Genomic DNA, 25,056 nt, shown 5'->3' on the forward strand with positions numbered 1-25,056 from the left:
CCAGCACCTCAGGTCAGGACCCTGAGGGAGGACACTTCAGATGCCGGGAGCAGTGGCTCCATGCTGTCCTGGAGGCCTTTTGGGCTGAGATCATGATAAGGTTGGCACCGCCCTGTGTCTGTGAAGAGTAGCAGGCAGAACTGGGGCGGTGGGGGAGTCCTGGCTTGTTCTGGAAAATGCCTCCAGAAATGATCTGTTCCTTTTCCACTTCCCAAGTCCCTGCTGGGCTCTCTGGGTTCAACTGCTGCTCCTCCCCACTTCTTAGGGGCAGAAACTCCTACCCCAAGCTCCCCTCTCCCCAGCCCCAGCTCCCTGCACCCCCCACCCCCAATCTTCCTTGGTGACCAAGAAGGGTGGTGAGGAGCAGAGAAAAAGGCAGATGGCAGGGGAGGCAGAGAAGGAGACACTGGTGACTGGGTAGGTAGGGGAGAAGCCAGGAGAGTCAGACAGAGGCTTGGACAGGCTCTGAGAGGGCAGGATTAGGGGCCATGGAGAGAGAGAGAGTGAGAGTGAGAGAGAGAGGGGGTGGGGGGGAGAGAGAGAGAGAGAGAGAGAGAGAGAGAGAAGGAGGAAAGGAGGGAGGGAGGGAGGGAGGGAGGGAGGAGGAAAAGGGGTGGAGCGGTAGAAGCCGCAGGGGAGGAAGGGGTGGGCAGGAGAAGCCGCTGGTGACAATTACGTCTGGGTCCAAGCAAACATGAGGCAGCTGCCAGTCGGCCTGGGCAGTCTTGTCTGCCTCAGCTGGGAAGTGGGGAGGCTGGCAACAGTTTCCTTCAGCGCCCAGGATGCAGCCGGCTAAGGTAGGTGCTGGGGGACTGGGGTCTTGCTCTGGAGAGGGGCATGGGGGTGGAGGAATGGGGGCTTCTGGGGGTTGCCCTGGACCAGGAAGCTTTTCTCTTTGACCCTCATCGCCCCTTGTTCCACTTTCCTTTGGGAAAAGTGAGCATTGGGGTGTCCTGGCTGGGAGGCTGAACTCCTGGGGCTCCCTTTGGATGGGAGAGGTTTTAAGCGTTTGTGGAGGAGAAGCTGGACAGAGGAGGAGCTTGGGGTCAGCCCACGAATTGTCCTGCTCCGTTAGGTCCCTGGGCCAGGTGCCAGCATGGCTGACACTGAACCTGGAGCCCACAGCCCTCAGGGTTGGGGGAGGGGCGAGCCTGGGAGGGAGTCACTTGTGCTTGGAGGCTGGTCAGGGAACGCATCTTCTAATCAATCACTCAAGTAATGAATGAGTGCCCACTTCCCCTGAAAGGGCTAGGAGCCCCTAACAAGAACACTTCCTACACATTCCCTCTCAGTGGGGCTGTGGGGAGGTCAGAGAGAGAACACAAGGAAAATGCCTGCCACAGAGTTCAAGAAACGGTGGTGGGGAGCGGGGACGGGTAAATAATTAAAGGAGGAAGAAGGAGGGAAGGAGAAATAAGCTGGCCCCTTAGCCTGGAGCTGACTCTCCAAAGGTCTGGCCTGATGCCCTGTGAGTGGCTCACATGCTTGGGATAGTTCAGGACCAGGTCTGACTACTCATAGCAGAACACCCCACACAACAGTGGAGGGAACAAAGTTGGTGGGGGTTTGTCCGTCTTGCAGAAGTCCAGAGGGACATTGGAGGGCTGGCTCAGGCCGCCTGGTCAGCAGCATGTCAGGCTGCTCTGTATCATCCCTGAGGTTACCTTAAGGTACAACATGGCCGCTGGAGCTCCAGCCAGCACACGTGGGCTCAGACTGACATATTAGCAGGAAGGAGAAAGAAAGAAGGACGAAAGGACCCAGGTAAAATCAGGGTCTTGCATGCAGGAGAGAATGGATATGGGGACGGCACCTCAGCATCTCTGCACCGAAGAGATGGCTTCCTGCTTCTTTCATCTGTGAGGAAAGCATGCCAGCATGGGCTGGTGGTTGGCTTGGACCACACTGCCTGCAAACCCCAGGCCTCCCTTGCTCTGTCTGCTCCACTTTCCAGGGTGCCAAGAGGATCAGCTGAGGTGATGGCGTGAAGCCCTTTGAGTATGGCAACATTGCACATGAGAAATGTGCCTTCTCTCCTGTCACCTCAAGTCTCCCCGGCAACCACCACGCAGGCAGGGCAGAGCGGAAAAACTTAGCACCTTGTCCCAGGCTCACACACTACGTGCTCGCTGCTCACACACTATGTGCTCGCTGCACACACACAAGCACACACCACATGCAGCACAGACCAAGTGCATCCTGGGTGTCGGTATGAGCATGGACTGCACAGCCATGGACACATGCAACTGTGTCCATAGGCAGAGGAGCATTGAGCAGTCCTGCATGACCACCCTGCATGGAGATGGGGATTTCCAGAGTCAGGCAGCACATAGATGCGCACACAACCAGCTCTGTCCACCAGCAGAGGACCATCCTCCCTCCCTTGCCTTTCCTCTGCTGCCGTTAACTGCCAAAGTTCACTTTGGAGTGAACTCCACAGGGGTGGAGCTTGGCCACCCCTGTCCCTGCCAGATTGGCAGAGCGAGTGGCCTGAGTCCTGCAGGTACATCTGGTTCTTCCCTTAGCCATTGTGACCCCACACTGCCCTCCACCCTCCCACACTGGCTCCTGGGTCCCAATGGGTGTCATTGTCCTTATATCTGCTAGTGGCCTTCCTGTGACTGGCCTGGCCAGGGAGGGGAGTGGAACCCACACCTTCTGGTGCTAGGCCCAGCCCAGGAGAAGCCACCACCAGGTTTCTCAACAAGATCAACGGGAGATTGTGAAAAATCATCTTCCTCTCTTGTGGCAGCAGGGACTCTCGTCAAAGCTCAGGCTGGGAGGTGTTCTGACTCCTGAGGGTCATGGTCAGTGGCTGCCCCCCAGTAATGCCTCATGACTGCCTGGCTCCTCAGCCTTCTCCCCACACTCCCCAGCCATTCGCAGATTCTCACTCCTGGGGGAAGGTGGGGAGGCACTGCCATTTCCACTGTAGACGCTGAGGCTCAGAGAAGGGGAACAGCCTGTCGAAGCTCCAGAACTCCATGAGCTTGATCCCATGAGCTCTTAGGAGAAAGGAGTGGCGGACCCACAGGCTCTGCGGCAGGGGTGTCTTCACAGCCCAGCCTATGCACTGGGAGCCCCTTCTGCCCTGCCTCCAGCCTTCTTGCAGGTCACTGTGCCAGATGGGGCCCTAATTTGCTCCTACATTTCAAAAGACCCCAGGCTGCACTGGGAAGAAAAGGGCTCTGCCTCTGTTCTCCAGGTAGAGCCCAGGAGAAGGGCAGGGCTGAGGGGCAGGAGACTTAGGGTGCCAACCCCCATCCAGGCCATTGTCTCCCGCATTATCTCCCTGGACCCTCAGAGAGCCCACAAGGCAGCTGTTAGTATCGTCCCCACTTTACAGATAGGAAAACAGAGGCCTGCCCCAGACTGCAGGCTACAAAGGTTTGTGGCTGAGATTTGAACCCTGCTCTGTCTTACTCCAAAGCACAGTTTCTTAGGGCTTGGGGGTTGTGGGAAGATGCAGGAGGAGAAGGGCCTGCCTTTAACCAGATGGCAGAGGAGGGGTGCATCCCAGCCACGGGCCTGACTCCCTGGGCTTGTAGTCTGTTGTGCCCTCTGAGCCCTCTAGTGAGTGCACACAAGCCAGACCCCACCTGGTCACATCTCCTGCATTAGCCACGTGACCTTGAGCTAGCTGCTTCCCATTTTTGGACTGTGGATGCAGAGTTAGGAAGGAAAGGACCCCAGTACTTTGAATTCAGGTTGCCCTGTCTTATCAAAACCTTCTGCGAGAGGCAGAGAACTGTTTTGCTGACTCAGCAGCAGGGGCTTAGAGCCCACCTGCCCCGCCCAGCGCACACCCAGGCATCCCAGGGACTTCTAGGAGCAGCCATTGTGGCTTCTGAGGGGAAGAAGGTACTCTCAGTTTCCGAAGTGAAACAGAAGAGGGGAGAGAAGTTAGCATGTCTTCCTGACCTGGTGCCCAGGGTGGGCAGGAGCCTGAGAAAGAGGGGAGGGCACAGCATGGAGCACAGTGTGGGGTGAGTCCCCTTGCAGCTCCCTGCCCAGGGCCTCCGGCCCCAGCTGACTAATGTTCCCCTTGAGCAAGTGCATCTGTCATCTGTGATCAGCCCACACCCCGGAAGGCCACAGAACAGCCCTGTGGCAGGGAGAAGAAGCAAGGGGACTCGCAGAGTTGGAGAGGGAGCAGCCGAGCTGAGACAGGAGGGCAACGTGGGTGGGGGTTGTCCCATACTAGGGTTGGCCCAGCCTCCCCCTCCCATCTGCCACCTTAGCTCTATGCCCCGTGTGCCCTCTCCATCAATCTGGCTGGGCCTGAGTCAGGATCAGCCAGGAAAAGCAGCTGCTGGTCTTTTCTGGCCTGGCGTCTCCACCTGCCCAACACCCTCAGCCTTCCCCAACCTTCAGCATATGGACAGCAGGCAGATGCCAGGGCAGGCCAGCGGCAGATCCCAGTCCCCTGCCGCTGGTGCCACACGCCCCTGTGCCCAGCTCTCTCAAGGTGGGTACTCTGGGCAGTGCCCGAGAGAATCAAACTCTAGCCCCATCTGTGCCCCACTGACTAAGGGCAGGCCCCTCCCCTCCCTGGGCCTCAGTCTTCCCATCTGGGTCGGAGAGAGGCTCACAGCATTTGCCAGGCCCTGTAATGAGCAGTGCAGGGCTGGGAGGGCACGGGCCTGGCTGACTCAGGCCAAGGCCACCTCCAGCAGTGCCACCACACGTGCACACTAATGTCCGTGGTTCTTGTACAGAACCCAGATCCTCACCATGCAGGACTGAAGGACCCTGGGCAGGAGATGGGCGTGGCCAGGAGGTGTAATGGTTGTGAGCCCTGGCTTTGAACCAGCAGACCTGGGCTCAGTCCTGGCCCTGTCACGCACTGGCTGTGTGTCCTCTGACAGGTTACTTAGCTCCTCTGTGCCATTGTCTCCTCATTTTCTTGGGGGAAGTCTGAATATCACAGACCCCTCCAGATAAATGCGATCCTATACCAATCAGCTTGGCCTGGCCCCTGGCACAGAGTGAGGCCTCCACTCATGAAGGGAATACCTATGTCATTCCTTCTGGCTTCTGGGAGAGCCTGGGAGGGCCACCAAGAGGCAATGTAGCCATGGGCAACTCAAGTCCACCCCTGGGTTAATATGACACTCTCACTGCGAGGCAGCGTGGGGAGCTTGTCCTTGTCAAGGTGGCAGCCATCAGAGCAGGGTGGGACAGCTCAGTTCTCCCCTCTTCTGCTCTAGTGCTGTGAGAGGGATGGGGCTCAGGGCTGTATGTGCATGTGTGTGTGCATATATAGGTGTGTTTGTAGGCATGTGTACGTGTGTACGTGTGTGTGTGTGTGTGTGTGTGTGTGTGTGTGTACATATGTGCATGCATCTTCAGGGACTCATGACAACTTCGTCTCCCCCGACAAGGCGAGCTGCCTGGCCCATGTCTGTCTGTGCCCAGGGGTGAGTGGAGAATCCAGGCTCCCCAAAGCTTCCCCATTCCATAGCCTGGGGGCCTGCACGACACAACGCCCACCACTGCTTCCTGCCATCTGCCTCAAGCAATGGAAATAGAGCCAGTGACAGCAAGCAGTGCTGGGTGGGCCAGTCTGTGCTGCAGCAGCCATGGACAGGGTGGGGGCTGGGGAGCCCCTCATCTGAGCAGCCTGCCTGTTCCCTGCTGGCCCTGACCTCAGGGAAGCCCTACCAGAAAGGAAGGGGGTGAAAATCAGGATATCCCCTTTCCTTTCCAGGCAAGGCCAAGAACTTTCTATCTGGAGGGACAGACACTCTAAACAAACTTCTCCAAGCTGCATTTTCAGATCTACCAAGGAGATGTGTAAGAACAGAGTAGCCCAGGCTTCTCTGCATCAAACAATCCAGCCCCTGGGCAGGCAGCTGGTGGGAACCTCCCCAGGTGATTCCGGTGTGCAGCAGCTGAGAGTGGTATGCTGGGCCTCCCTGCTGGGCATGCTGGGCTGTGGGCTTGGACAGCCAGACCCTCCCTGGGATCAGAAGGGCGAGGAACATTGGCCCTCCCCTGCTGGGGCTTTGTCACCTCGCCTTCCCCCTAACCCTATGAGGTCATATTGTTACTTTCATTTTGCAGATGAGGAAACTGAGGCTTGGAACTATCAGGTTCTCTGTCAGGGTCACCGATCTGGGAAGTGAGGGTGCAGGATTCATGTAACTGGATGGCCACAGACCCTTCCCATGTCCTCGGCTACTGGAAATCTTATCCACTGCCTGCGATCTCCTACTCTGCCCCTAACTAGCCGTGTTCTCTGAGCCTGCACCCAGTGGTCCTGGTGGCACATATGAAGCCACTCACTGCTGTTTTATATCCGTTAAGTCTGTAGACATCTGGGAGGAGTCAGCCGTGCGTCTTGCCCATGCACGTGCTCCTAGAGCGCCACCTCTAGGGAAAGGAGCCTGGATGCTTTAATGAAGGTTTTCCAGGATCCTGCCTGGCCTCTGGCCATGCACCCCACCTTCTCACAGGCCACCATGTGCCCCCTGGTCACCTCTGCCACATGAGCTCTGTACGGCTCTCTGGGAGTTTCTCTGGAGCACCATTGCTGAGACCATGGAGACTGAACTAGCAGCTCAAGGGTTTCACCTTGGCACACCCCTGACAGTCTGACTCCATCTTCTCAACCAGATGGGCCCCCACAAGATGAAGCTGTGTCCTCCTGGGAATGGAGCAGGGAGTGGGATGCTGCCCTGTGGGCCACCTGGCCTCTCAGGGACCCACAGTGCGGGAAGTCATGAGGTGGAATGTCTGGTCCACATCCTGGAGGTTTGTTCCAAGCCCTTAGCCTCTGTCTGTGGTGTGGAGACTCTCAGGTAGAGATGGGACTGTGTTCACCATGAGAGGAAGGTATGGGGACAGCTACATCCCCGCAGTGACAGTTTTCTCAGGCACTGGGAAGCCACCACCCCTCCCTCACTGCCTATATCTAGAGTAGGTCCTAAGTATCTGTCTCCATAATATCCCCAGCACACAGCCATGACCTCCACCTGGCTCAGCCTTCCCGGCCTCTCCTGGGCCTGGGCACCCCTCACCTCCCCCAGGTGGCCCCTTGTCTCATCGTCCCCCAACCAGACCTGGACAATCCACCAGGCCACCCTTCTTGGGCAGCTCTGGTTCCAGCCGAACTTGGGTGGCAGAGAGGGGCTGGGGCAGCTGGGCCCTGCCAGGAGGACACTGTCCCAAGCCAGCCAGCTGGCAGGTCTGAGAACCATCCGGACCGGTGCTGTCCAATGGAGACATGATGAAGCCACAGATGCCACTTAAAATGTTTCAGTAGGCACAGAAAAGAAAGAAAAAAAGTTAAATTATTTTAACCATATGTTTTATTAAACCCAATGTAAATGATTATCATTTCAACCTATAATTGATAAAAAGCATTTTTAATGAGCTATTTGATAGTCTAGTAAGTAAATGTTTGGACCTGTGTGTGTTTACACGGAGGGCGTGTCTCAATGTGGACCAGCCACGGGTCAGTATCAGCAGCCTGTGTGGTGAGAGGTCACCGTCAATCAGACTTGGGGTGTTGCCTGGCTGAGTGGAGCAGGCCACCAGCCTCAGTCACAGAGAGAAACACATTTCTTGCCTTTACTGTTTTGCTGCATCTGTTGTGACCTGTGCTATTGTTTCTTATTCTTTTTCTTTAAATTAACTCATGTGTTGAATTTTAATGAATCCATTTAAAAGGGAATCTTTAAATCGGCACCATAAGTGGGAAGCCAGGAGCAGAAGTGGAAGGTAACCACCACAGTGCCTTGAACTAAGGCAGCAGCGATAAACTCCCACCTACTGTCTGTGGCTTGTTGAGGCTCTGAGCCGAGGCCATGCCCTCCCTTTGAAAGGGGACAGCAGTGGGGAGTTGGAGAGTCCACTGGCCCTGAGTCTGAGTTATCTCCTGCACCTTGCAGGTGCAGCCCCCGAGTGCCAGAGACCTCAGGCCAAAGTCCCCAGGACACAGCTGACCCAGAACAGGTTGGGTTTATCCCTGTGGAATAGCAGGAGAACACACACCCCAGGGACCCTGGCAAGCTGCATGAGAGGGGGTGAGCTAGAAATCATTATAGGATTTGGGGTTCTGTTGGGTGCTTTGGGTAATTTTGAGGTTCTAAGGAACCTCAGAAAGTTGGTGTAAGCATTAAATAAGATAATCCCTCCAAACACCAAACTCAGCACCAGCACACAGCAGTTGCATCATCTACGCCCTCCCTTTTCTGTCTGTCCCCTGGCTCTGCACAGGCCAGGAGGACTTAGAAGGAAGTTAAGACCTGGTCCTGGCCTGCCTGGCTGGGCAGCAGCTACAAACTGCGGCCCCCAGCAGACTAGCAGAGAATGGCCTGGCCACCAGCAGCCTCTACCCCTGAGGGAAACTTGTGACCTTCAAGAAGGCTGCAGGTCCCCAGGGCCAGCTTAGGGCTGTTTCTGGGACACAGCCCTGAACACCCACACTGTCAGGTGTGCCACTGGGGACTCTGTGTGACTCCAGGGCCCAGATCTTCTGGCTTCCCTGGTCTCTGCCACCTACTTCTGACCATGCCCTGAAGCTGGTGGACAATGACAGTTCTGTTACTCACTAAAATGAGGCCGGCATCGAGCAGGAGTGGGAGGAGAGTCCCAGGTGAATTCTGAAGAGCGCAGGGGACTTTTGATCATTCATGAGTGTTTATCAGGGGCCTTGTGCATGCTTGCATTTCTTACATCCTCTTTTTGGATGTGTGAGAGTATTTTTTGATGGAAATCTTTACTGAGCTCATTGTAGATTCCCATGCAGTTTTAGGAACTCGCACAGAGGGCCCTTGTACCCCTTACCCAGTTTCCCCAATGACAGCATCTTGCAAAATTCCAGCACAATAGCGCAATTAGAGTGTCTACAATGATGCACGCCACCAGTCCTACTCTGATTTCCCAGTTCACACACGCTCATTTCCTTGTGCTTTTTGTGCTACAATTTCATCACACGTGTAGGTTCAGGTACCCAACAGCACCGTCAGGATGTGAAACAGCTCCGTCCCCATGAGGCCCCTCCTGCTGCCTGTGAGAGCCACACCCTCTCCTTCACACCTGCCTCACCCCATCCTTAAGCCCAGCGCTCTAATCTGTTCTCCATTTCTAAAGGAACGTTGTCATTTTACAATGTTATATAAATAGAATCACACAGAATGTGACCTTTTGGGTTGGCTTTTTTCATTCAGCACAGTTCTCTGGAGGTTCACATAGGTGTGGTATGTGCCAATAGTTTGTTTTACTTGTTCAGAATTCCATGATATGGACACACCGTGGTTTGTTTAATCATTCACCCATTGAAGGGCATTGGGATGCTTCCAGTTTGGGGCCATTCCAGATAAAGCTGCCATGAACACTTGTGTACAGGTTTCACTCGAACATAACTTTTCATTTCTCTGGGATAAAAGTCCAAGAGCGCAGTGGCCAGGCTCTATGGCAGCACATGCTTAGTTTTCACAGGAAGCTGCCAAACCATTCTCCAGAGTGGCTAAAGCATTTTCCCTTTCCACTGGCAATGGAGGGGTGATTTCGTTTCTCCACATCCTCGCCAGCGTCATTGTCTTTGGTCCTCACTGTTTGGACAGGCACGTAGTGCTGTCTCCCGATGGTCTTCCTCTGTTTCCAGAATGGCTAATGACAGTGGACATCTCTTCTGCCTCCTTTGCCATCCACGCGTCCTCTCTGGTGAAATGTCTGTGCGTGTCCTTCATACTTTCTACCCCGACAGTTTGCTCTTTTACTGTTGAGTTTTGAGAGTGCAGATCTCTTGGGTTCCAGACTGTGTCGTTAGGAAAAACAGGTCACATGAGGATCAGGTTCCACTCTCGCAGAGCTGATGCGCTAAAGGGGAGAGAGAAAATGTACCGGACAACACAAAAATCGGATCAGTTCCCAAGGGCTGGGTGCTGTGAGGAAGTGCTGAGATGAAGGTGCAGGGGGAGGGCAGCCTGACGAGTCAGGCAAGGGCTCTTCTAGAACCTGAGCCCTGGGTGAGGCCTTGAACACCCGGGGCAGAAGCATCCAGTGCTGGGGCAACAGGTACCAAGGTGCTGGTGTGAAAGCAGACTTGGCATTTGAGGGACATGATGGGGCTGCCAGGGCCAGGCAGGTAGGCACTGCGGCTCCCAGTAGGGTGGGGGCATTTAATTCCTGTCCCATCTCATCACTGCTCCAGCTCCCCTCCCAGCACCAGGGCACCGTGGGGTGTGGGCCATGGGGCCACGTCTCAGGGAGCCCTCCCTTCCCTGCGGTGAGCCTCCTAAGCCAGCAGGAGGGTGCCTGGGCTGCTATTTAACATTCCCTGACAGTTCAGTCGGACCCTCTCCCAGACAGACAAGTATCAAATATTCATGAGAATGACCGAGGCCACTCTCCCTCCTCGCGCTTCCCCCACAGCCTGATGGGCCCAGGCCACAGGCCTCGGAGCAACGGAGCCTCGTAGTCTCTGGCAGTGGGCAGTTGTGTGGCGCTGCCCAAGCTGCTGGGGGCTCCCTGCCTTCCTCTCCTCTGCCCTCCCTGGCCTTCCCCTCTCCTCCCCTCCTGAGAACCCACTGCCTGCCTCACAAAGGAGGGTGGCTGTCTCCGGCCTGCCTCGTAAAGGGTAGTGACCATAATGGGCCTGCCTCATGGGGCTCACAGGTGGGATTCTGGCCCCTCAGCCAGATGGAGGAGACTGGTCTGGAGCCACGGCCGCCACCCATACTCTCTCCACAGGGAGAAAAGACGCACTGGGTCCCCTAGCCTGGGAGAGCATCACAGCACTCCTCAACTTTTGGAAGGCTACTTTTGGAAGGCAGCTGACATGCCTAGGGGGCTTCAGAACACACCCAGCTCCAGAAACCACCCCAGGGACCCGGCCCAAGAAACAGCCTCAGCAAAACCCATGGCCAAGCCGATGTGAACTTTGGAATCAGAAGACCATGTATAGTGTGATCCTGGCATATCCCAAAACTTCTCAGGGACTTAGTTTTCTCATCTGCCAAATGAGGATTGGGTTACCCACCACATGGGGTTGTCGTGACAAGATGACTTTTAGCTCAGCGTAGACATTCACTCAGGGGGTGTTCCCCCTGCCCTGTGGGTTCATCCAGCCTTCTTGAGAGGACAGAGCACTGTGAGCTAGATCCCAGGACACCCACGGGATCTCCCACATGACCTGGGCTTGGGGCTTCAAGACAGAATCCCTGTGACTAACCCTGAGCCCCAAGCAGCAGCCCTGCCAGACAGGCCAGCACGGTTCTGAGATGGGATGCAGATAGGGCTGGGGAGTCCCAGGCAAGAGCTCCCACCAGCGGCTCCGAGGCTGCCTCAGTTTCTCCAGATGTCTTCCACTCACCCCCATGCAGAGCCCACAGCAAAGAATTTGTGATGTAATGAAGCACCCTCTGCCCCTCTCTCTCCTACTCCCCTCTCTAGCCCTTGCACCGGAGAGCCCAATGAGCACAGGGGCTGCCTTGAGGGGCTGCATCTGCAGAATCCTCTCGACGGTGCGTCCATCTGTTATACTGCTCAGAATAAGATCTCGAATAATGGAGAGGGTGTGTCTCTGACCCAGCCTGACAGGACATGTGTGCGCATATATATGTGTGCATTGTGCATGTGTGCATATGAAGATGTGTACACATGAGTGTGCATAGCATGTGCATGTAGGGAGCTTCCCTCAGCACCCCAGGCACCCGTCCAACCCAGCTCCCTGCCTCTTTCTGCTCCATCAGCATGGTCAGTGCCTCTTATTGCTGCTGCAACTCTGGGCACCACTGAGCCCCCTCATTGCCGGATGAGCCTTGGAGAAGGAAGGGGACATGAAGGGGTGTTGCCAAGGATGTGTCAGTGGCAGGGGGATGACTGTGAACTGGGGGACTGGTAATTGGGACCTAGGTGGGGAAGGCCCAAAAGCCAAGATAAGGGAACTGGACATCTCCCTGCCTAGGGGACCACTTCACCAAACACTGACTAGCCGACTGTCCATCCTGGGCATGGATGGGCCTCAGGATGAGCCAGTGAAGTACCCAGGGAGTCCTCCCCCAACTGGAGCCTGCAGTGTGCAGAGACCAGTGGGGGTCCCAGGCCCGCGCATTGGGAGAGGGGCTGGGCTTTGCAGCAGCAACAGAGACCCCTTGCTGGGCTCTGTGTGGGCAGGCGTGGCCAGGGCTGGTGTCCGGCGCTGCTCTCCCATCTCGTCTGCTTTCCAGGACTGGCTGTCTGTGCTTCCCTGCAGGCTGTGACTGACCTGGGCTCCCTGTTGTCAACTTTTCCAGTTCACATCAGCCTGGGTCAGTCTCTAGCCCTTGCACTTGAGAGCCCAACTAGCACAGGGCTGCCTTGAGGGGCTGCATCTGCAGAAGCCGCTCAACAGCGCGTCCATCTGTTATTTACTTTGAACAACCAAATACTTTTCAGGACTGTCCAAAGGTAGCACACACGAGACCCCATGGACTGGGAAGGGCATTGCCAACCCACCCCCCTGAGTGGCCCTCTTCGCTGGCAACAAACCCAACTGCTCAGAATCCATATGGATGCAGGGGTGCTGCCTCTGCCACAGCTGGAGCTCAGGCAGTGTGTCACGGACAGAATGGCCATGAGGGCCGTTAGTGGGCTATGATCCAATTAACCAGTTCACATGTGTCCCCCTGCCACACAGAGCAGGAGGGCACAGCACAAAGCAGAAAACTAGACCCAGTAGGGGCGCAGCGGGGATGCCGTGGCTGGCTGCAGCCTTCCATGCACCTGCCACCTCAGTGGCCAACCTGCTGCCAGCATGGGAACTGAGCATGGTGGGCAGTTTGGATGTCAGGATTGGGGACCCCAAAATCTTGCTGCCCCGGGGCCTCCACTGTGATCCCAGATTGTTCTTTTCCTAGACACACTGACTCAGGTTCATGGCCCACAGCCTCTTTTTTTTTTTTTTTAGACAGAGTCTTGCTCTGTTACCCAGCCTGGAGTGCAATGGCACGATCTCGGCTCACTGTAACCTCTGTCTCCCAGACTGAAGCAATTCTCCTGCCTCAGCCTCTTGGGTAGCTGGGATTACAGGCCACCATGCCCAGCTAACTTTTGCATTTTTAGTAGAGATAGGGTTTCACCATGTTGGCCAGGCCGGTCTCGAACTCCTGACCTCAGGTAATCTGCCCACTTCGGCCTCCCAAAGTGCTGGGATTATAGGAATGAGCCATCATGCCCGGCTGGCCCACTGCTTCTTAATGACCACCCATGGCTCGCCTCTCCTGAGACTCCTCCACCCATCACTGGAGCCATTTCTTCAGATCACCGTCTGTCTCAGTCAGGGGGTTCCATCAGTGCAACCCTTCTGGGGTGACCATTCAGCCTTTCATTCATTCTCAGCTTGCCTCAGCATGAAAACTCAGGCAGAGCAGGGGCCCTGCTGGGGGAGTGAGGGAGCCCAGCTGGTTGTCTGACCCTGTACGGATCCTCTCCCGTCTCTGGGCTTCAGGCAGGTGAGAAATTGGGACCGTGATTTCTAAGGGGCCATCCAGCTCTGACAACCTGGCCTGTTCCAAGGTGGGGAATCCAGTGAGCAAGTCTGGGCTCACTCCTGACATCCCCTCTATACACCCCTATCCTCCCCTCTTCCAGGGGTCCCATCTTACACCACAGCCAGGGTGCAGAGTGAAAGAAACTGCCCCCACCTAGGTCTGGCAGGAATGGCCAGGATGAGGAGCACTAGGCATCCAGCCCTGGAAGGCGAGTCCCGGGCAGTGTTAGGACTGGCCTTACCTAGGATATCAGGGCAGCTCAGGATCATCCCGCAGTGCAGGGGCTCAGGGCTACTCTGCCTGTTCCTACTGCAGGAGGAGACAAAGGCGTCGGATGGCAGCCTCCTGGGGGATCCCGGGCACACACCACTTAGCAAGAAGGAGGGTGTCAAGTGGCAGAGGCCAAGGCTCAGCCGCCAGGCCTTGATGAGATGCTGCCTGATCAAGTGGATCCTGTCCAGCACAGCCCCACAGGGCTCAGGTAGGGGCCGGGGTGGGCTGAGGTTGAGGGTGGGGTTGGGGAGGTGTGTTCTGAGCACTGTCTTTTCTGAGGGCTTCAAGGCCAGCCTGTGACCCCAGCCTGGGCCACACCACCCCTTTCTCTGTTGGAGCTGTTTTCATTCATTCACACCCTTCCCCATTCATTAAGTGCTTACTTCATGCAAGCCACTGAGCTCCCAGTGGGACCCACAGAACATGGAGACAGAGAGCTGGGACCATACTGGGGTTTTCCAGTTAGCTAGGAGGATGGAGCCAGGCTGCAGAGTCCAACAGACCAGGCCAGGCTCGACTCTGCCCACTGCTCACTTCCTGAGTAAGCCGGAGCGCCTCATTCATCCTTTCTAAGTCCTCCATGAGACGACAGGCTGGTACTTGTCCACAGAGCACATTTGAAGATGGGCAATAATGTGTACAGTGCCTGGTGATCAGGAGACTCTGACCTCACCCCAAGGATTGGTGCTGTCTGTTTGTCTTGGGTTACATTCTGGGGTGTTAGTGAGAGAACTGGCAGAAATCACTGCCCTGGGCTTGCTGTGGGTAATATTTGGTGTTTGTTGAGTATGACTGAGCTGAACAAACAATGGCAGTCTTATGTGGCCCCCATGATCTCACACACATATGCAGACACCTCTCACTTATACCTTTGCACACATGCCAGTGCATCTATCACACATGAGCTTGCACACTCACTATGCACACACAGGTAGGCATAACATACAGGTTTTCATGCTCTCACATACACACAACATGCATACTCATGGGATCACATGTGTGAGTATGGCATGTATGTGAGTTTGCCTCTGACTTTAAGGAAAAGGTGTAGTCTTGCCCTTGACAAGATAGCAAACAAGCTGCATCTCTAGCTGTGTGATTTCCAGGGAGCCTCGGTCCCCTGGCCAGGAGAATGGGCACAATCAGGGCCCCAGCCTCCCAAGCTTGATGGGGGTCATTCGTGGAAGGGATCATCGGGGGGTTTGGGCAAACAGCAGGCACAGTGGCTGGCAGCCATGGCCATGCGTGTGCACAAAGGGAATGACTGCTATGCACCAGGTCCCCGTTCTTTACCCACAAACGCCACTCCAGGGTGCTCCCAGCAGGATTCCAGCCCCCTCCCTTTTGGCTCCACCACCTCTGCTTTTCCACAGAGCCCCTACCCATCTGTGATGCTGTCACCTTGGCTGACACTTGTCCCCAACCCCTTCCCATGGAAGCGCTAGCACTTATGAATGCCTGGGTGAAATTCACTTGCACCTTCAACTTCTCAGGGGTGGGGTGGTAGGTTTTGCAAGTGGCAGAAATATGATGAGGTCGCTAAAAGTACATGCACATAGCATGACCGGGAAGGGCCACCTTCAGTGCACTGTTTGTTTTGCATCAGGATGAAAATGCATCTGTTTTCCCTTAGGGTAGGAGCGAGGGCACAGTGGTCATTGCGTGGGCTGGGGGCTCAGGTCCACTCTGGTGAGTGCAGCTTTGTGTTGCTCGAGACTCAGATTTCCTCCACCTCAGTCTTCCAGGGTTTTCTTGGTGGTGACGAGTAATTAAGGAGGTGCTGCAGAGGAACCCTGTGTTCCTCAGGTCTTGCTGATGCTCAGCCTCATCCTCCCATCTCTCTCTGGTAGGCAGAGGTGGCTCAGGACGGGCTGGGGCTGATGTGCACCCTTCACTGAGGCTTTCTGCACACCCGTGACAGCAGCAACTGTGATGAATGGGGTGGTCCAGGAGAAAGGCGAGCCAGAGGCCAGCATGGCATGCTCAAGCCAGGGCGAGGGGACCACCCCTGCACAGCCCACCCCTGTGTGCCCTACCCCAGCTCAGGGCAGCTTCCTTGAGGGCAGGGCCTTTCCACTCCCAACTATCAGGACACATTTGCTGAACAACTTGTCGAAGGCACACAGGACAGCGAGGGCCATGGCAGGGCCATGTCACCAACGATGGGTTTGTTCCCTGGGGTGTTCATGTTTGCTGGACCTTGTGCAGGCACTGGGAGCGGATGTGAGCCTATTTGGTTGCAAGAGGGAGGCAGTGTAGGCTCATCACTCAGTTTTACCGAAGCGTCCACAGCGGCAGCTCAGAGAGGTCAAATGACTCAGCAGATGGCACTAGGGTTTGGGGTGGGGGAGGGCTAGGGTCCAGAGCTCCACAGTGCCCACCCTGACGAGCATCTTTGGTGGGAGCTGAGGGAGGAGGGAGCCTAGGGACCTCAGGGACAGAGAAGCCGGGACTCCAATGTGCCCTTTGTCTCCGTTGGGCATCGCTTCCGGATGGCCTCTCTTCAGTCCAGCCACGTCTCATGTGTGTCCCGCAAAGAGGCCAGGCTGGTGTGGTCACACTGAGAGCTTTGTGCATGTGTGAAATGCTATGCCATGTGCAGATGAGGCACCCCGGCTCTTTGGGAGCCTTCACAGACTCTTGGTGCAAAGAACAATGGGGCCCATTCAGTGCACCCCGACTGTGTGCTCTTCAAGGCCCAGCAGTATCCTGAGCCCTGGGGGCCTATGGGAGCAGGTGGCCCAGACACTGTGCCCTTGTACTGGGGTTTTTCCATGTCCTGAGCCCTGGGGACCTATGGGAGCAGGCGGCCCAGACACTGTGCCCTTGTACTGGGGTTTTTCCATTCAGCAGAATCAGGGCCAGAGACACATGTCCGGAACAGCTGGAAGTGAAAGCCAAGGCCCAGCTCCGGAGTCCCCAAGGCTTGGGCGAGGTAGAATGTCAGCCAGGAGTGGGCAGGACGCAGCGGCCTGGAGACACTGTGCAAGGGTTGGAGCATCTGTGGCTGGGTGCTGGGTGGCCCCAGAATGGAGTCAGGAGGTGAGCAGCAGCGGGACCTCTAAGAGGGGAGCCAGGAGACTCCGAGCACAGGCAGCCTGGCCCCACCCTACCCCGGAGAAGTGCCCCATCCTGAGCTCCTTGGACCCTCCTCCATGACCCAGAAGCTGGGACTCTGGCCTGCCACCCACCCACCCATGTCTCCCCTGCATCTAAAGTCCCTCCCTGCAGGACACCTTTCCAGTGGCATGGCCAGTGCCACAACTGGACAGACCTGTTTTTCAAGTCTGGTGCCCACAAGGTCTGTGGGACTTGGGTTTCTTCAACTGGAATAATAATGTCCCCACAGATAACCTGGGGGCCCGGCTGCAGACAACTGAAGCCAGGTGAGCTGGTTTAAGCGGAACATCTGCTCCAGGCCTCAGGAAGTTCACGGAAACTCTGGAGGACCAGAAATGGAGGCCTGGATGGGACAAAGCCAGGGTCCCTACTGCCTCGGGAGATGCCTGGTATCCCGGACCACTCCGGCAGTAATGCTTCTGTGTGACATGGCGCAGCCGTTCCTCACACATGCACACACACATTCATACACACACACAGAGCACACACACACGCACACACACATGCACATACACAGGAGTACACACACCCATGCACACACACACACGCAGCCACACACTCCCCCCCACACACACGAGCACACGCACTTACCATGCACACACACATGCACATGCCCCTCCCCCAAAGGGAAGGCCCGCATCCTCCTTAGCCGCTGTTCATTCTCCCGGGGTTCCATGGCAACTCCACGTAAAATCATAAAGTCGCCACCACCAGTGCTCCTGGTAAAAAGGGGTAGCAGAATGCTATGGGAACAAAAGGTGAATTAACTTGTCTCTAATACTTAAAGATAGAAAAACATGTGGTCACAGAATTTTTGTATATTTGAAGATACAAGATACAATCAACATCGTGAGGCATCAAGATACATGGCATCAAAGTGAGACATCAGATTAGTGCAAACTTTCAAGGGTTTCCAAAAATTAACCCTTTTCCATGGCGGTTGTAGTACAACATCTGTGGCCATCTTTAATCCACCATAAGAGCCTTAGCTGAGTCCTTGGTGGAATAATCCAAACCCCCATTCCTGAGGGATCTGAGTCCTTGGTGGTCCTGCCTCAGTGGGGTTGCTAGAGGCCCCCATGGACTTTAACCTGTAATTGGCGGCAGCATTACTAGGCTCCCTGGAGAATTCACTGGCTCTGAGGTAGAGTCCTCACTGTTCCCCTTGATAATAGGGTCATTCAACGGCCCTTAATGCCAGTTGGTCTGAGTGGTGTGAGGGGTCCAGCATGGCCAGGAGGCTGTCCCAGCTTCCAGTTCAGAGGCCTCCTGCTGCCTCCCGCTGGGGACCCTAAAGCCTCTAATCCAGAGCCCAGGATATTGGAAAGGAGCAGCAGAGGTGCAGTGAGTGGGTGCTGGATAAGGGAGGGGCCTCCATGTGCCTCCCGGCTCCAGGCTTTTTCTTCTGGCCAAGGGAGAGGCAGACACATCCAGCAGCATCACCGGCGCCTAACAGGGCAGCCCTGGAACCCTCAGCTGGCACCGGAATCCATTTTCAGCAGGTCTCACCACTGTTCTGTGAGGTCAGCTGCCTCTGAGGGTGGGCACAGGAACCTATGAGCCCTGGCCTTTGGCCACACGGCTCCGAGGTGAAATGAGACTGTTATTCAGGAACTATGGTGTGGGGGAACCATGAAGGGGGGTGCTGGCAGCACCAGGGCAGGCCAGAGGGAAGGTCACACAGAGTGACTGTCCCTCCATGAGGTCAGCGGGAGCCCTGGGGTGAGCAGGGATGCAGAGTGGCTGACCTGCCACCTGGTGGCTGGCTCGGTGTTGAACCGCAGCTGCAGCCTGATCAGCCCAGGGAGAAGTTCTTTTATTGAGCCCATGGTGTTTCGTTCACCAGCAAATGCCAGAGGGACCAGGAACAGAGGCTGTGAGGTGCACAGTGGGGATCACTGGCCCACCCGATCAGCCAGTGCCTCCTCGGCCTCCCCCTTGGAGGGCACTTGGGAAGCACTTGCTGTCCCACACTCTGGGTGGTTCTTCCCCAGGCCCCCAGACCTTACTCCCCTCATCCTGCCCCTCTACCTCCCTGACCCTGAACAAATAGTTAACTACCCATGAATCAACGTAAGCCTGTGCCTCAGGCCTCTCTTCTTCAGACAACGTGGGCAGTACCAGGAAGATGTCTCTTCTCCACGTCCTTCCCCTGGGTGGGCTTCAGTGTCACCTAGGGTTGGTGCCAATGTTTCTGGCAATTCTGTCTGTAAGTCCCCTCTGAATGTTTTTCCTTTTCAAACGGCCTTGGAGACCATAACGGGGCGGAGGAGGGCGCTGCAGGGAAGGCGGCAGTGCAGCAGGTACTGTGGGAGTCGAAGGCCTGCAGGTAGAGCCTCCTCCAGTCCTCCAGACCCACCATGCCTCGGGTCCCATCCACAGCACTTGGAAGCCACGAAGGAGTGCTCTGTGCACATGCACATGCCAGCAGGGCTGGGTGAGGTTGATACCTGTTCCTGGTGGCCAGTTCGGGGCTCATGGCCACTTGGCATCCTACCATGGGCGCTCCCCCGGCAGCCTAGCAGTGGGCAGTTAGCTGAATGCCAACAGGAGAGATTTTTGGCATTGCTCAAAACCTGAGAGACCACAGATTTCCCCTCTGGGGGCCTGCCATGGCCCCACAGAGCGTCCCAACTTGCCTTAGACTCATCGCGTGTCATTGAATGTGCTGGGTCATTAGGTTCAAGGAGCAGTGCTGCTTGTACTCGGCCTCCACCTGCAGCACAGCCTGTGAGTGGCACACTTAACTGAGGTGCACAGAAGGGCCGCCGGGCACTGTACCTTCCTTTACTGGCAGGGGTTTGAGGGGCAGCAGCTCCTCTTTCCCTCTGCAGGGGATTGGGTGGCTTGTCTGCACTTGCATATAACAGAAACCTCAAGTAACAGTGGCTTGATCAAGACGGCTGCATCAGCTCCTATATGGGATATGTGGGGCGAGGCAGTGGCTGGAACTCATTTGGCAGCTGAGGGATGTCAGCATCAACGTCTTTGGTTCTTTTGCTGTTCCCTTCGCTGTGGCAAGGTGATTGCTTTGCAGCCCACACAGCCTCATTTTAGGCAAGAGGAAGGAGAACCCAGATGGAAGGGGAGAGTGGTAGCCCCCATGTCAGGAAGGCAACACTCACAGAAGTCTCTGGAAGAAGGATGCTTTCATTCCACTGTCAAGAGCTAAGCTGCCCCAACTGCAAAGAAGGCAGGAGAATGGTGGAGCTTTCAGCTGGGTGCATTTCCATCCCCAACAGCATCTGAACTCTGCTGGTGAAACGCAGGAAGAATGAATACAGAACGGGCATTCTCAGCCACACGTAGCTTGCAGAGTAGTTTTGATGACTGAATGCACTCACTGGCACCCAGAAAGACCTTAGCAAGCTTCCTGGCTGTTACTGCTTTTATTTATTGCTAGGTGCTAAAAAATGTGGGGGACAGGGAGTTGGTCAGCTCCAGTCATGTATTTAGCTCTCCTTTATCCTCCTGAGCAGAGGAACCCCTTCCTACCTCCCCTTCTGCACTTTAGAGAGGCACAGCAGGGCTGAGGGATGCCAGTGGGTAGAGGTCAGAGGTCAAGAGACAGCCAAAGGCCAGGGCCCTACCAATGCCCCGTTCTGCTCAGGGACCCTGGCCCCAAGCCTCCTAGTCAGGGACTGTGTGGGAGCAGGTTGCTCCCTTTCTGCTGCAGAGAAGCCCTGGGGCCTGGGTAAGGCCCCTCTGCAGTGAGATCACACCCTCAGCTGATAATCACACCAGTGCCACCTCCTCAGTTGGTGCTGGGAGCTCAGGAGTGATGCCCACCCTGTCCCCACTCCTCCCAGCCCAGGGAGCCGCTGGAGCCCTTCTGCCTCCAGGAACAGTGAGCTCTGGGGGCCTGGAGGTGGAGGCCAGGCACCAGGTGAAGGGGCTGGCCTGCAGCAAGGGCAGGGTTGGGGCTACTTGAAGACACCAGGGCTGAGGAACTCTGGCTGCCCTGGGGCTCTATGCTGAGGCTGAGGGATAGGCAGTTCCCAGAAAGGCTGGGAGAGCCAGAGGCAGGAACAGAGAACACAAGAGACGACAGGCCCAGAGAGGCCAAGACACTGGGGACAAGCCAAGACCAAGAGGATAGACGCTGCATTTGAGAGACAGAGACAGACTGACCAGGAGAGGGGAGTCCTAGAAAAGGAAAGGCTCTGAGTGTCAGGCTGAGGAGGGGCTGGCAGAGGAGGTGGGGAAGCAGGTTGTGGGGGTGCTGCCCACACAGTGTCAGGCAGGGCAGAGCCCAGGGCAGGAGCTGGGCAGATCAAGCCGGGCTCAAGAATGGCAGGGCACAGCCCTGGCTGGAGGTTGCAGGAGTGCCCGCACGGCTGTGGGAAGCACCTGGGCGGCATCATCAGCATCTTCTTCCGCTTCATCTCTGGGAACCTGGCTCGAGGTGAAAGCTGTTTTGGTGGGGCTGGGATGGGGCTGCAGAAGAGGCAGCTTTGAGCCAAGGACTGAACCCCTCATGTAGGGCAGTGGCCGAGGGGAGTGGGCAGTGGCCCTGGGAGCAGGACCAGAAAGGACCACAGTCTTGCAGCTCATCCACCCCCATTGTGACCTGGAGACAGTGAATGCCAAGCCTGGGCTACCCGGCTTGTGGGTCTGGGGAGGGAGAGCAAATGGGGAAGGGCCGGCTTCTCTGTGGGGTGCACAGACTCAGGCCCAGCCTGGGAGGGGGGAAGGGGGCGGGGCGACTCTCAAGCCAGCCCTCGGACCACCAGCCCGTGCACACCAACTCCACTGCCCAGGCCCTCCCTTCCTGCCTCCCTCACTGGAGACCCTCTCCTCTTCCTTCAAAGGCAGAAGAGCGTCTGTGATGAGGATTAACAAAAACGGGCAAGTGTGTATTGAGACCTCAATGGAGAAAGTGCTCAGGTAATGACGGCCGCCTCCCGAAACCTGCGAAACCAAAGCAACCTGGAGGCCTTGGCAGGGATGTAGGGGGCTTCCTGAGTGTTTGCTCCTGGGTCCAGGCGCGTGATCCACAGCCAGCCAGTGCCTCTCCCCACTTTGGCTCCAACTCCTCTTCCTGCGCCCCGGGTTGAGCAGTACCAAGACCAAAGCTAGGCTGCGGGGATCACGAGGCAGGGCCAGGGGCGGCATCCTGTGTGTAGGGACCTGGCAGTTGTTGTAAAGGACCCTGGGGAAGGGCTGATATCAGGAGCTTCAGACTCTGAAAGGAGTGACCATCAGCAGCTTGGAGCGCTGAGCAAGTGCTGGGGAGCTATGGAGAAAAGCAGGTGAATGAAGTCAAGTGATCTCAGAAGAGAGATAAAATGAAGTCCCGAAAACAAAGATGAGCTGGCGTAGACACGGGACGTGTAAATCCCAGGACCTGGTGCTGCCAGCTGCCTCTGCTGCCAGGAGATGCTCCCCCCATGCCGAGAGGTCACCATGGCCGCTGGCGGGGCTGGGCTGCCACAGCCTCGCCGGGGTGGGGGTCTCAACCCCCATCTTGTCCCTGCCCTGTCCTGAGCGCCTAGCACAGAGCCTGACAGACGAAATACCTGTAGAATTAATGCGTAACATTTCAGGAAGTGTGGAAAGAGAAGATTGAGCATAGTCTCACTCATCTCCAAACCAGGAAAGAGGGGCTTGGAGTACTGCAGAGCAGCGCGGAGTCTGCAGGAGGAAGGCGGACCCCGCTGAGGGAGGCTGTGTGCAGCGGGCGCCGGACCCCGCTGTGGGGGGCTGTGTGGAGGGGGCGCCCGACCCCGCTGTGGGGGGCTGTGTGGAGGGGGCGCCGGACCCCGCCATGGGGGGCTGTGTGGAGGGGGTGCCCCACCCCGCTAAGGGAGGCTGTGAGAGGCTGTATGGAGGGGGCGCCAGACCCCGCCGCTGTGGGAGGCTGTGGGGGGCTGTGGGAGGCTGTGGGAGGCTGTGGGGGGCTGTGAGAGGCTGTGGGAGGCTGTGGGGGGCTGTGGGAGGCTGTGGGGGGCTGTGGGAGGCTGTGGGGGGGCTGTGGGAGGCTGTGGGAGGCTGTGGGGGGCTGTGGGAGGCTGTGGGGGGCTGTGGGAGGCTGTGGGGGGCTGTGGGAGGCTGCGGGAGGCTGTGTGGAGGGGGCGCTGGACCCGGCTGAGGGAGGCTGAGGGAGGCTGTGGGAGGCTGTGTGGAGGGGGCGCCGGACGGCACCGTGAGAGACTATGGAGGGGGCACTGGACCCCGGGCTATGTGGAGCGGGTGCTGGACCCCACTGTGGAAGGCTGTGTGGAGGGGCGCCAAGTCTAGCCCCGTGTGGCAAGCTCAGGAGCTCTGGGTGGGGACTCAGGGATCCTGGGCCTTCCAGTTTTTCAAAAGACAGGGGGATGCTTAGCGGTGCCTCAGGCTCCCAAGCCCTCCCTGCCCCAGGAAGTTTTTTGGGGGGAAGGAGAGAACTTTGGAGACAGTGGACCTTGGTCTGCTTCTCTGTAAGGAGAGAAACTGGGGGGCCAGGCCCTGGGGCAGAGAAATGTGCCTGGGGTCACCGACCCGTTGGGCATGACCCTCTGAGCTGGGCATCCTCCTCTCTCCTCCTGGCTAGTGACCCTGAGCATCCCTCCTGCTGCCTTGGCCTGGCTCCTCATCTTCCCCTGGGGCCACAGTGACAGTGCCTTCCTCCACCAGGTGGCCCAGAGGGCCAGTTTATTGCCATGGTGTTGCCATAAACAAGAGTCCTCGTTGCCTGGAGGTCCTCTGGGCGCCTGTGTTATACCTTTTTCCTGCTTCATAGGTGCTTGGGTTCACGTTGCTCTCCCTCACTCTGCTGTCTGTCTCTGCCCATGTCCCTTGCCTTCCTTAGGGAGAGTGAGACATAAGCCTCATACCGGATTAAGAGGCCAGGAGAGCTGTTCCCAAGGTGGCCACTGAGCCCCAGCTCAGAACAAGGCAGGAAGGGCAAGAGCAGTGGGCTAGCCCTGCCCTGGATGTCTCTCCCGGCCCAGGGCTGGGGCTTGCTGGTCAACCTCTGAGCTCCTCCCAGCTCTGGCGATGCTGGTTCTGGGATTCTCAACAAGCCGGGGAGGGGAGGTGCTCTCTGGGAGCTGGGCTGAGGAGGCTGAGAGCTGGCTGGGTGTGGACCCGGAGGTATAGCTGAGAATGAGGTGGGTGCTGCTGAAAACACCACTGCCTGCTGCCAGGGTGTGGAACCACCTGGAGGGAGCTTGAGGCACTGTAGCCTCTGACTTTCTCAATCCACTTGGTGGGGCTGCTCTTCTCTATCAATTTGCATTAAATTTTCTGCAGATCCTGTGGTCACCTTTCAGGTGTCAGCAAGTGCTGAGGGAATCCTTTCCAGCCCAGTACCCCTCCTTCACTCCAGGAACCCCTCCTGACACTCAGAGCAGCCTGGCGGGGGTCAGGGAGGAGGAGGCGGGATGTGGTGGGGTGTGGGCAGGTCCCAGAGTCTCTATGCTCTTCAAAGGCTGGCCCAAGGCAGCTGCCCTTGCTCCCCCTCAGCCTGTGTTCCAGGTGCTGAGGCTGCCTCTCTTCAGATGGTCTTTCTTGTGGGGATGATGGGACATTCAAGATGGATTCCCTTGGAGTGGCCCCTCTGGCTCCATGATGGCCTCTGGATGGGTGTCCAGTTCACTGTCCTCACCCTGGTGGCTGCTGGCCAGTGTAGCCACAGTCACCACCTCCAGGGGTAGGTCAGACCCAGCTGGCCCAGCATCTCCCAAACTCCGGAGGACAAAATCAGATCACCACAGGCTTTTCAGAAGTCCCTGAATTGGAGGGAGGAGGGGACTGAAGCCACCCCAGGGTGGGAGAAGAAGGGAAAAGGAGAAACACTCCACCCAGCCTCCTCTAGTTCCTCTCCTCCTCTTCCCCCAGCCTTCCCTAGGCCCTCTCCCCTCCCCACCAGCTTTCCTCAGGCCAACTCCTCCCTGCTCCCCCAGGCTTCCCTAGGCCACCCTCTGTGGGTGAGGGGGTGGGTCACAGAGGTGGTTTTCCAGCCCCTTAGTGCAGCCTGCAGCACGGGTCCTGCATCTCTCTTGCTGTTTCCCAAACAAGGAAAAGTCATATTTAGTCCCAGATAAAAGCATGGAGTTCACATCAAGAGAGGACCATCCTTGTGCTCTGGGTCACTCACCCTATCACAGGGTGGGTGCTCCAGCTGGGGCCCCAGATACAAGGCTGGGGTGCAGTGTAGGAAGGGGGGCCAGAGATGGGGCTGGGGCACCTGACAGAGGCA

General features: G+C 56.9%; 1 protein-coding gene across 1 annotated transcript in view; it reads left to right on the plus strand.

The window, feature by feature from the left end:
• Positions 1-655: 655 nt before the first annotated feature.
• The window catches only part of KCNIP3 (potassium voltage-gated channel interacting protein 3), a 93,856-nt gene continuing 69,455 nt past the window's right edge, over positions 656-25,056 (plus strand). Inside the window, exons 1-2 of the mRNA XM_010352012.3 lie at positions 656-797; positions 13,797-13,962. Coding sequence (XP_010350314.1) covers positions 783-797; positions 13,797-13,962 — 181 coding nt within the window. The 5' untranslated portion in view covers positions 656-782. The remainder of the gene's footprint in view (positions 798-13,796; positions 13,963-25,056) is intronic.

This window comes from Saimiri boliviensis, chromosome 1, assembly GCF_048565385.1.
Source record: "Saimiri boliviensis isolate mSaiBol1 chromosome 1, mSaiBol1.pri, whole genome shotgun sequence".
NCBI lineage: Eukaryota > Metazoa > Chordata > Mammalia > Primates > Cebidae > Saimiri > Saimiri boliviensis.